This window comes from Gigantopelta aegis, chromosome 2, assembly GCF_016097555.1.
Source record: "Gigantopelta aegis isolate Gae_Host chromosome 2, Gae_host_genome, whole genome shotgun sequence".
In the NCBI taxonomy this organism is placed as follows: domain Eukaryota; kingdom Metazoa; phylum Mollusca; class Gastropoda; order Neomphalida; family Peltospiridae; genus Gigantopelta; species Gigantopelta aegis.
Genome location: NC_054700.1, coordinates 14,912,491 through 14,925,421, shown reverse-complemented (window position 1 = coordinate 14,925,421; position 12,931 = coordinate 14,912,491). Strand labels below are relative to the sequence as shown.

Genomic DNA, 12,931 nt, shown 5'->3' with positions numbered 1-12,931 from the left:
TGCTAGACTCGGCCCATGCCTGAGTACTCGTGGAGACCCTACCACAATGATGGAAAAGTAAAATTTCTATGTTTAGAACGATGTAAATGTGTGTGCCCTACATCCCGGAGTAGTTAGGCTTTTAGTACAAAGAAAGAAAGAAATGTTTTATTTAACGACGCACTCAACACATTTTATTTACGGTTATATGGCGTCAGACATATGGTTAAGGACCACACAGATTTGGAGAGGAAACCCGCTGTCGCCACATAGGCTACTCTTTTACGACAGGCAGCAAGGGATCTTTTATTTGCGCTTCCCACAGGCAGGATAGCACAAACCATGGCCTTTGTTGAACCAGTTATGGATCACTGGTCGGTGCAAGTGGTTTACACCTACCCATTGAGCCTAGCGGAGCACTCACTCAGGGTTTGGAGTCGGTATCTGGATTAAAAATCCCATGCCTCGACTGGGATCCGAACCCAGTACCTACCAGCCTGTAGACCGATGGCCTGCCACGACGCCACCAAGGCCGGTCCCTTTTAGTACAAATAACAGTTACAAAAACTAGACCAATTCAACTTTATACCAACATTCATGCCAGGTTCATGATTTGCTTTTAGCAAGTTAACGTCCATTATTGCTGGCTGCTGTGAAGGTTTGATATCACTGATTAACTGAATATTTTAAAACATTTTAACATCAATTTCGCCTTATGTTACTTCATCATTAACTGCTTTGGACATTCAAAATAACAATCCTGTTATAGTGTTATAACAATAGAGACACCTCTAATATTTCACTCTGGCAGTTCTTTAACACAACTGCAACAATGAAGTATCGATATTTAATACAAACATTTTGTTCACCCAAAATGACCAGTCGTTTTCCAACCGATTGGAAATTAACAATGAGACATTTTACAAAAATATATCAAATAAGCTTTTCAATGTGTTTAAATTGAGAATTCATAAAAATCAAAATAAAATAATATTTTTTTAAAACATGCCTATAAGTTTTCATTAAATAACAATATGAAATAAAAGCTATATGCCATCAGAAAAACATTATGCAAACAACAGTAAAAAAGTACATTAACTTACAATTACATCATAACAAATACGCCAGCAGTAGAAAGCATGCTTCCAGTTACACACAAACATCTCAGTATCTTTACATCGCATAAAACATTCGGTCTAAATGGGCCTTTAATATGGCCTTGACATTTGACCAATTAACCAAACAAAAACTTGAGCAAGATATTACTTCGGGCGATCTCCGTAAACAACATTAAAAAAATAACTTGAATAAAGATCCAATCTCACTGTGTGATTTGTAGTAACGATTTGTTATTGATATTCGAGTTGCATAGCAGGGTTCACACACCTTTGAGATAAAAAGATATCTGTACTCAAACGTGCATAGCAAGAGCTAATATATACTTGAGCAAATTTATGACGTTTTATTGTCAGGGAACATTTTGTTTTCAAAATTTGGATTAGAGACATTTCTAATCAATTGGAAAATTATTAGCAACTACTGTTTAATCTTTAAAAATTGTGTAGTAATCTCAGAAACTTGTGTAGCGAATCGCTATGCGATACTGAACAAAATGTTCTCTGATTATTCTATTTTCGTGTTATATTTGTCAGCAGTCTATTACAGGTGTATTCTTAAAGTTGCTTAAAGCAAATGACAAACTTCAGATCGTTACTAGAAGTCATACAGTGAGACGCAGTCTTCTGTACAGAGGACAGTACGAGGATGCCAAACACACGTGAACAGTACAGATGGATCAACATTTGTAATTGGTTGATGCTAAATATGGTACAGATGGATCAACAATTGTGATTGGTTGATGCAAAACAGTACAGATGGATCAACAATTGTGATTGGTTGATGCAAAACAGGGTACAGATGGATCAAAAATTGTGATTGGCTTACACTAAACTGGGTATAGATGAATCAACAATTGATTGGCTGATGCTAAATAGGGTATAAATGGATCAACAACTGTGATTGGCTTACACTAAACAAGAGTACAGATGGATCAACAATTGTGATTGGCTTACAATAAACAGAGTACAGATAGATCAACAATTGTGATTGGCTTACAATAAACAGAGTAGAAACAAATAATCAATTGTGATTGGCCGACACTAAACACGGTTGATTTCACCTGCCCCATTTTCGGCCGCTCGTTTCTCCATATTGTCCAGGAGAAATTCGTTAAATCTCAAAAAGCCTGACTGCGTTCCCTCCTTGTCATCTAGGGAGCATCCCTGTATCGTCCACTGACGCTTGTTTGTTTCCGACTCAAGGTCCATAAACTTTGAAATCTAAAAAGAAAGGAATGTTTGCTTAAAGACAGACTACAAGTAGAACATAGCTCGCTAATGACATAAAGCAGGCTATACAAAGATATTTCGTAAAGGACTGTTACAAGCATATTTCTTATTTTTTTAAGAACTTTGACAATTTTCAAGGTACAATATTTCACGTAAACAATCATCATTTTGTTCACGTCAGTAAAACAAATTTAAATTCACACTATTTACCAATCGTTTACTTTACCAAGTATCAAAGAAACAGTCCTTTAATGAAATGCAATAAAATATTTTTATTTTGCATATTACCCTAGTGCAGGAGCAAAACCTCAAATCCCGGCAAAAATTATACAGATATTCAGGCAAAGTGTGCTAACCTGAGACCTTTTTAACATGCATTTCCATCATTCCAGCCGCAAAATTAGTTGTAATCCATGTAAACATGCACAATCATTCGTTTGTAACCCTATATAGTTGTTTACTAGTAATGCTAATATGATACAGTTATTCAGGCAAAATGTGCTAACCTGAGACCTTTTTACCATGTATTTCCATCATTCCACCGTCAAAATTAGTTGCAATCCACATAAAAATGTGTAGTGATTCGTTTACAACACTATATAGTTGTTTGTCAGTAATGCTAATAATATGAATAAATGTTTCATCCAGATTCAGGCATTTTCGTTTAATTCAGGCAAAATCCAGCCTGCCCCACTACAAAAATGGGAGCCTGTACGCCTATGATCAGCCCCTACCTCATCTGCAGTTTTAGCACCAGGTTGGTTCTGGAAGTTGGCCAGTACTAGAAGTGGTAATCCCCGGATTGACGGGTGATCTAAAGCTTTCCTCAGTTCTGTTTTCGCATACTCCAACTCCTCGTCTGTTCCCGTACTGTTTATAACAAAAATAATACCCTGCATGCCCTGGTAGTACCGATCCCAAAACTGTCGCACAGTGTCCGAACCTAAAAAAAGATCAATTTAATTCATTTTATTTTCAATGAAAGCAAAAAAGGAGTTGCTGAAGTGTTTGTTGAAATAAATTGTATTATCTGAGGTGTTCTATGATCACATGTGTTAGAGATAGTATAAAACTGTAATAATATTTATTATTATTATTTTATGCTTGGTCTCTGCTCCAAATTTGTTTTTCAATGCAAGATTGGAATAAATATAATTTAATTTTTGTGTAACTAAAAGCAAATTTATTAACAATTTCCTCCATATGAACCATGAAAAGTAAAACATTTTTGAAGTAACTATGGACCATAGTATGGTAACTATTACACAAAAATCAGATGAGAAAAAATTTGTTTAACAACACCACTAAGTACATTGATTTATTAATCATCTTATAGGAAATCTGCTATATATTTCATTAGCCGCAAGGTATCTTTTGTATGCACGTCCCAGACACAGAACAGCACAGGAAATATTTTTATTTAAGCGGCCCTCACATATCAGTCACGGCACCCGCACGACTCCTAAAACAGGCCAAAAAGGGCCCGATTTCTACGGGTTCCGCTGCGCAATTTTAGGTCGTGGCAATCCCATAGACATATACGTAGGGCCCCGCCCGGCAGCCTGCCAGAAACCAACCAGTGATCTGGTGCCGCCTGAAGATTTTGACGAAAGTTATTGGGAAAAAAACCCGCTGGGCGCCGTGGGATTTTCACGGGCCCCTCACGGTCACCCTACAATATCCGTGGGCAATTTGTACAACATCAGCCGGGCACCCTGCTGGTCCCGCCCGGCACCCCCCGGCGGATCCTAAACGGCCCCCGCAACTTTATACAATGCATTTTCCAAGCGCAATTTTAGGTCGTAGCAATCCCGCAAATATGTTCATAGGGCCCCGCCCGGCGGTCTGCCAGAAACCAACCAGTGATCTGGATTATTTAGCAGTGTCCGCACTGTCTCCACTGCGATCCAATGTTCAAAGGGCACTGCCCGGGCCCCATCTAATATGTGAGGGCACACGTTGCAGACATGAAATTTGCCCGATTCATTCACAGGCTCTATATCCCCCGGTGACTCCTGCGATTAGAAAAATCGCGCGGACGCCAGCTGATATGTGAGGGCCACTTTAACGATGTACTCAACACATTTTATTTACAGTTATATGGCGTCAGACATATGGTTAAGGACCACACAGATATTGAGGGAGGAAACCCGCTGTCACCACTTCAGGGGCTACACTTTTCGATTAGCAGCAAGGGATCTTTTATATGCACCATCCAACAGACAGGAGAGCACATACCACAGCCTTTGATGTACCAGTTGTGGTGCACTGGCTAGAGCGAGAAATAGCCCAATGGGCTCATCAATGGGGATCGATCCCAAACCGACCGCACATCAAGTGAGCGCTTTACCACTGGGCTACGTCTCACTCCCAGAACAGCACATACCATGGCTTTTGATATACTAGTTACTGGGCATCGTTTGGGATGGGGGAAAATCCAATCAGAGATTGGATCCACAGAGGATGTTCAAAGCCATCAGAAGAAACCCACTCACTACAGTTTTCTATTAGCAGCAAGAGATCTTTTATATGCACTTTCCCACAGACAGGGAAGCACATACCACAGCCTATGTCCAAAGCATTGCAGTAGATCGCTCTACCAACTGATCTAGATTACACCCCTCATTTTCAGGGTTAGCTCTGACAATCGCCAAATTCTTCAATTACAAATTTAAAAAAAATTATTGACGAATTTTAATTTATTTTGGAAAAACAAGTTCATGCAATTATTGCTATTTTGTTATGAAATAACTGGCTTTTTACAATTTTTTAAAGTTTAATAAATAATTTGGCGAAATTTTCTACACACCTAGAGCTAGTCCAGATTGTCATCCTCCCCTTATTTTCACTAGAGCAGGTTCGGCATTGGTATCAGTATTTTTGGGGTGATTTACTTCGGTATTGATACAATACCGATATCGAGTGGCATTTTCAGTATTCTCGGATTTAAATGCATGCCCGAGTTAAGTCTCACCTACTAATTTCATCTAAATAAAATTAAATTCAATATACAAGGCCATCATCTCTCGCTTCTTTTCAGCTATTTTGCATTTGTCAGATATATATTGTTAGTGCTTTACTAAATGGCAGGAAACATTTTTCAATACCTAAATTTTCAGTATTGTGATATTTGCTCGGTACGTAATGGTAAAGAAGTATTCACATGATACCGATACCTACACCAAGTGCAGTAGTTAAAACACACTGGTGAGATCAGATCAATATCTCACATTCTCGTTGATTTCACTCGTTAGAATAAACTGGTGAGATCACACAATTAAATTTCCTGAATTAAGGTCAATTTTGTCATCTTCCTTTCTCCACTCAGGTTTTATATAATTATATAAATAATATTGCCATATACTTACCTTTTCTGACACCCAATAGTTAATATGTTTGTGCTTGGGTGTCGTTAAACATATATTCATTCATTCTTCTTTTCTTCTGGTGTTAATGCTGGCATGAATTGCTCAATATTGTGTTTACCAAAAGGTGAAATGATCTCTTTCCAAGAAAATGTTTTTTTATACATGTCTATTCAAAATATTTCATTCATTTCAACAGTTTTGGAAAACTGATTTGAGATTCTTCTAAACTGTCACTTTGGTAGGGGAGATAACTCTTTTTCAAATTCAACATTTAAGCGAAAATATTTGAGTAAACGCTATAAATATGTACCCCATCAATGTGGTTTTTATCAAAAATTAATCCACTAGTCTGAAGGGTTTTTTTTTTTTTTTTTTTTTTTTTTTTTACTGGGTTTGCCTTTTTTTTTTTTTTTCTTTTTTTTTTTGCTGGCAACTTTTTATTGTCCCAGGTCATTTTGATGATGCCAGTGTTGGGGTGCCCTGATTCATCGCCTCACAGAATATGAATTAGATTATAAACGCTAAATACTGGAAGTACATACACTTTGTGGTAGTATGCTGATTATAGTAATCGTAATACTTATACAAATAATGTACATGGTGATATATTTAATATTAATGCATATGTACATGTAGATAGTAGTATTATAAATGACTAGTTAATATAAATATATTTAAATAGGCTGGTTGATGTAATGGGGACATAAAATAAATATATAAGTTTAGAAAGAAAGAATGTTAAAAAGAGAAGTTATAGTAGGTAATTATAGTGATAAAGTGATAATATCAAAATTCACGTCAAGCGCTCGCTTGATAATTGTTTCTATTATCTTCCATCAAATTACTTTCTTGACTGAAGAGTCGTTTCCATGGTGCCCAGATTGTATTATACTCTTCATATTTACAGTTTTTAAAAAGAATATATTTTTCTATTTCGTATTTATTTTTTAAAACGTTTTGAGCAGCTATTATATTTATTTCATTTTTTTCCATTTTTGTCTTGTATATATAATATTTAATGTTTATTAACAGCCAGTTTATAAATATGTCTTTTATATCGCCTATTTGTCCAAATAAAATAATTGTTTTATTTAATTTTAGTCTGAAGGTTAATGTATGTGGAAGTGTACACGAGGTAGAAGGAGCAGACGGAAATGGATTGGACACGTCTGCAGAATGCCACTGACATCCATCCCAAGAGTGGCCATGCGCTGGACCCTGGTTGTAAGAGAGTGAGGGGGAGACCCAAGGAGACCTGGAGAAGATCGGTGGAGTGGGCGATGAAGGCTCTTGGGTGGAGTTGGGGCCAGGTGATGAAGCTTGCAAAAGACAGACAACATTGGCGTTCTTTGGTGTCGGCCTAATGTGTGACCGCACACGAAGAGGATTAAGTAAGTAAGTAGAAGAAGCACAAGTTCTCTGGATATTACAATACGTGTAGACCATTGCAGACTCTTGAATAACAAGAAATGATATTATTACCTTAAAATACTAAACTCACCTCCAAGTTCTTTCACCTCAAGAATGCACTCATCAAACAAGATAGCTTTTATGCTAAAACCTGCAAATGAGTGAAACTGAAGTTAACATACATATATATCACAGGTGATGCAGAATTTTTCGGGGGAAAAGTTCATCTTATATGCCTGGGGTTTTTTTCTTCGATAAATACAGAGACATTTAAAGCTCTGTAACAGCACTGCATAAAATATATAATTGCCTGTATGTTTCCCATTTACAAAAGACATGGAAAACTATTAGGGTTTTTTTTACATTATTTTCTGACATGCAGAACAATACATATCAATCGTTGACATACATACAATGCTTATATACCAACCCTGTGATGATGACAGAACCAAAATAACTCGATGGCGACTGATCCATCAGTATGGCCCAGAATTTTTTTTTTTTTTAATGAGACTGACTTAGAGAATAACTTTATTTCTCACTCCAGCCAGTGCACCAGGACTGGTACATCAAAGACCGTGGTATGTGCTATCCTGTCTATGGGGTGGTGCATATAAAAGATCCCTTGCTGCTAATCGAAAAGAGTAGCCTATTAAGTGGTGACAGCGGGATTCCTCCCTCAATATCTGTGTGGTCCTTAACCATATGTCCGTGACCATATAACCGAAAATAAAATGTGTTGAGTGCATTGTTAAATAAACCATTTTCTTCCTTCCTTAATTAGAGAATACTAATGAGCTATGAAAATTTAAAATTATCTGTCCCAAGTGAATGAATGTTGCAAATATGAGCCTTAGTGCCATATATTCTGTTAATAAAACTACATGGTAACACTTGCCATTTCCCAAAATGTTTTTAATTTGAACCCTGCTGACCTGGGTTATTGCCAATGAAACATCTTACCAATAGTTGGTTCCACCTTGTGGAAGTCATCTCCACTTAGCATTGCTAGAAGACTGCTCTTCCCAACCCCTGAAAGTCCCAGACACAGTACACAGATGTTGGGTCGGACGGGTGGGGGCCCTTTACAGCATATACGGCGATAGAGCTGCAACAAAAATCACAGGACACAAGTTAAAACTGTAATCATTCATATGGTTTATGGGACAGGGCATAGCCCAATGGTAGAGCACTCGCTTGATGTGAGGTCGGTTTGGGATCGATCCCCATCGGTGTGCCCAGTGGCTATCTGAGGGATGGCGCATATAAAACATCATTTGCTACTAAAGGAAACATGTAGCAGGTTTCCTCTCTGAGACTATATGTCGAAATGACCAAATGTTTGACATCCAATCGCTGACGACTATTAAATCAATGTGCTCTAATGGTGTCATTAAACAAAACAAACTCATATGGTTTAAAAGTGATTTTATCAAAACAGCTTCCCGCTGAAAATATTTACTATATTTGTGTTTTCTAAAGGTAAATATTATATCTGAATATCATGTACAAGTCTGCACATGCCCCCAAAATATTACAGCCAAATTATTTTATTTATTATAAACAATCTTGACTAAATTGTCAATTTTATACATATGTACACGTCATCATTTATTTTTCTGAATGAATAGGCTACCTAATGTATAACTTATTAACTATAACACATCTTACACAGGGAACATTTGGTTCAGTATCGTGTCACGATTTGCAACTTAAGTTTCAGAGATTGCAACACAATTCTATAACGTCAAATACTAGTCGATAATCAATTTTCAAACTGATAGCAAATGTTGCTAATTAAAACACTGAAAATAAAATATTCCCTGGTACATTTTTTAAAAACAAATTATAAAAGTTAAATGTTTGTATTGTTTAACGACACCACTAGAGCACACTGACTTATTAATCATCTGCCTGTTGGATATCAAACATTTAGTAACGTTTGAGATATTGACCTGCTACATTTTTCCCATTAGCAGCATTTCATCTTTTATATGCACTTTCCGACAGATAGAACAGCACATACCATGGTCTTTGATATACCATTCGTGGGGCACTGGTTGCAACATAGAAAAAATGTAAAGAATGTGTCCAATGAGTTGGTTCGATCCTTCAATGTAAGTACCTCAGGGGATTGCTCTACCTCAGGGGAATGCTGTACCTCAGGGGAATGCTCTACCAACTGAACTACCAGTATATGTAGATACCGCCGACAGCTTATAATTACAAAATAATAACATTCAGGTATACTGGCCTCAGTGGTGTCATGGTTAAGCTATCAGACATACGGCTGGTAGGTACAGAGTTCACATCCCGGTATCAGCGCTCACCCAGAGCGAGTTTTAACGACTCCGTGTAAGGCCACTACACCAAATTTTCTCTCACTAACCATTAACATCTAATCACTAACTAACCCTCTGTCCTAGACAGACATCCCAGATAGCTGCGGTGTGTGCCCACGACAGCATGCCTAAATCTTAAATGGATATAATTTCTCGTTCCAGCCAGTGCACCACGACTGGTATATCAAAGGCTGTGGTATGTACTACCTTGTATGTGGGATGGTGCATATAAAAGATCCCTTGCTGCTAATCGAAAAGAGTAGCCCATGAAGTGGCGACAGCAGGTTTCCTCTCTCAATATAAGTGTGGTCCTTAACCATATGTCTGACGCCATATAACCGTAAATAAAATGTTGAGTGTGTCGTTAAATAAAAGATTTCCTTCCTTCCTTCTCTCACTAACCATTAACAGCTAACCCTCTTTCCTAGACAGACATCTCAGATAGTCGAGGTATGTGCCCATGACAGTTTGCTTTAATCTTAAATGGTTATAAGCACAAAAATATGTATAGATAAATGAAATGAAGGAAGGAAGGAAATGTTTTATTTACGACGAACTCAACACATTTTATTTACGGTTATATGGCGTCGGACATATGTGTTACTCTTTTTGAATTAGTAACAAGGGATCTTTTATATGCACCATCCCATAGACAAGATAGCACATACCACAGCCTTTGATGTACCAGTCGTGGTGCACTGGCTGGAATGACAAATAGCCCAATGGGTTCACCAACAGGGATCGATCCCAAACAGACTGTGCATCAAGCAAGCACTTTACCACTGGGCTACGTCACGCCCCTAAAAAAAAACTTAAATGGATATAAGCATGAAAATAAGTATTAAATGAAGGAAATTAATAAATTCAGGCATTCCATTACACATTATCGTTAACATGTATATGTATATTACTACGTAAGCAATCCACTTGTAAGTGGAAATCATATTATGCATCTAATTCGTTTTGTAAATTTCAGGCAACGCTAAAAAGAAAAAAGAAAATTCCACTTAAGCAAATAAAAAAAAGAGTACAACATCTTGTGGATATTAGCCAACATTGCAACAGCAGTTTAATTTAAATGGTGATGTCGTGGTTAAGCCATCGGACATAAGACTGGTAGGTACAGGGTTCACAGCCTGGTACCAGCTCCCACCCAGTGAGTTTTAAAGACTCAAAGGGTAGGTGCAACACCACTTCACCCTCTTCTTTCTCACTAACCACTAACAACTAACCCACTGTCCTGGACAAACAGTCCAGGTAGCTGACGTGTGTGCCCAGGACAGTGTGCTTGAACCTTAATTGGATATAAGCACGAAAATAGTTGAAATGAAAAAGTTGATTCATGAATTGTAATTGTTTTAGACCATTAAAAAAGAAAGAAATGTTTTATTTAACAACGCACTCAACACATTTTATTTACAGTTTATGGCGTCAGACATATGGTTACGGACCACACAGATTTTGAGAGGAAACCCGCTGTCGCCACTACATGGGCTACTCTTCCGATTAGCAGCAAGGGATCTTTTATTTGTGCTTCCCACAGGCAGGATAGCACAAACCATGGCCTTTGTTGAACCAGTTATGGATCACTGGTCGGTGCAAGTGGGTTACACCTACCCAATGAGCCTTGCGGAACACTCACTCAGGGTTTGGAGTTGGTATCTGGATTAAAAATCCCATGCCTCGACTGGGATCCGAACCCAGTACCTACCAGCCTGTAGACCGATAGCCTAACCACGACGCCACCGAGGCCGGTAGACCATTAATGTTTTCTAAATATGACACTTCAAAAGCCGGGCTAGCTCTGCCACTTGCCAATGATTGATATTTGTTTTGAAAATAGTTGTGGGTTTGTGCAATTTTATGAGTTTAATTGATAATTTAGCAAAATTTTCTACACATCCCCAGAGCTAACCCTGAAAAGTTTAATTACCTTTATCGATTGACAAAAATAAATAACAATGTAATATTTATTATTCAACAATAGATAAAAACTTTGTATCAAACATACAAATGGAGTTACAGGTATGGGATAAAATAGAGGCTGTTAAAAATAGTTAAATTAGGTTACAGTAACTGTCGTAAGCTACTGAGGTTTTTTGTACACACAGCAGCTGGTTTGTTTTGTTTTGAGATATTTTATTGATCAAAAAGAATCAAAAGGATTGCACAACAGGCAGAGCTTATATAAGCCGCTGGTTTCTTTTGATGTTTAGTGTGCAGACTGATCGATTCTTTTTGTGTGGGAAAAAAGTGTGCATTTGGAAATAGCAGAGATGGGTGATGTAAAATATAGTAGGGTGTGGGAAAATAAAGAGAGAGGCAGAAAAATAAAGAAGGGCAGCAAAATGCCACCCCGCTTAAATGGAGCAGCAAGTGCCACCTGACTCCTAGATGAATAAGTTAACATAGAGGGCTGCAAACAACAAAATATCACAGTTTGAAATGGTGAATTTATGGTTTTGGAACAAGTTGATAAATATTTTTGGATGAAGTTTTGTCATTTAGTTTGGAAGCAAACTGGCTTGGAGGCAAAACGTCTGGTGCCCAAATAGGGTACATTTTAGTTTGATTACCTTTTGACTTGCTACTTTTATTATTTAAAACTTTATCATGCAAAGATTATATGTGCCCTATACAATTAATGTTTAGTTATTTATTGTTTACAAATAAATGTAAAATATTTTAAAATATGACACTAGCAAATTATGTCATAATGCACCTTTAATTAAGTTTAAAAGTAAAATGCTAAATTAGATCAAATCATAATCACTATGCAAAATGAGTACATTCCTTTCTAGTGAAACCAAATGAATGATTAGTACACATCAGTGACATTGGCTTAGTTAGCCAGGATTTAATAATAACAAAAAAGGGGTGGGGCACTTAAAAAGTTAACCAAACTAACAGTTGCAAACCGTAAGTTCTGTTAGGATTATAACACAGACAAATATTACTACGCTATAAAGTTTAACAAACAATGTTTATGGAGAGACCTGCCTGGAATGGCACGAGTATTAGTACAAGTATTTACCGAATATGCTCCAACTCTACACAGAGCGCAAATAAGTTGTACATTTTCACACATTCTGTCCGATTTTGATTGGTTTTTCCTTGTATGGTTTGCGATCGTTACATATCACTGTACATTCTTTGTTTCGCTCGACTGGGCTGACAAGTGCTTTGACCTAAATCAGCAGAATTCTAACGCATTTATGCAAATTTTAAACGATGACAACAAAAACAATCGTAAACAAGTACTCGGAAGTCGTATGAATTTGACAAGTGCTCTATAAATGGCGGTATGTGACATATTACGCATATACCGGTGACGTTTACAGCACAATTGAGATCTCAACCCCTATTTCTTTTTGACAGTGCTCTGCATATTTCTATTAACCACCTCAAAAACGCAGGGGGCGGGAGGAGTTACCCGTGTGGCTACAACGGGTTTTCGCAAACCCAATATTATCTGCTCCTTTAA

At 37.4% G+C, this 12,931-nt stretch overlaps 1 protein-coding gene across 1 annotated transcript; it reads right to left on the bottom strand.

The window, feature by feature from the left end:
• Positions 1 to 414: 414 nt before the first annotated feature.
• On the bottom strand, positions 415 to 12,722 carry LOC121376935 (ADP-ribosylation factor-like protein 15). The gene is made up of 5 exons (XM_041504744.1): positions 12,482 to 12,722; positions 8,069 to 8,213; positions 7,197 to 7,256; positions 3,062 to 3,270; positions 415 to 2,318 (listed from the first exon to the last, which is right to left on the bottom strand). The coding sequence occupies exons 1-5, from the start codon at positions 12,533 to 12,535 to the stop codon at positions 2,139 to 2,141; spliced, it is 648 nt and encodes a 215-aa protein (XP_041360678.1). The 5' UTR covers positions 12,536 to 12,722; the 3' UTR covers positions 415 to 2,138.
• Positions 12,723 to 12,931: the final 209 nt, after the last annotated feature.

Coding starts and splice junctions, on each gene's coding strand:
- LOC121376935 (XM_041504744.1), bottom strand. CDS start 12,535: ATGTGTGAAAATGTACAACTTATTTGCGCTCTGTGTAGAGTTGGAGCA. Junction 3,271..7,196: donor TGAGGTGAAAGAACTTGGAG/GTGAGTTTAGTA, acceptor ATCTTTTTTTAG/GTTCGGACACTGTGCGACAG. Junction 2,319..3,061: donor GTGCTAAAACTGCAGATGAG/GTAGGGGCTGAT, acceptor CTTTCTTTTTAG/ATTTCAAAGTTTATGGACCT.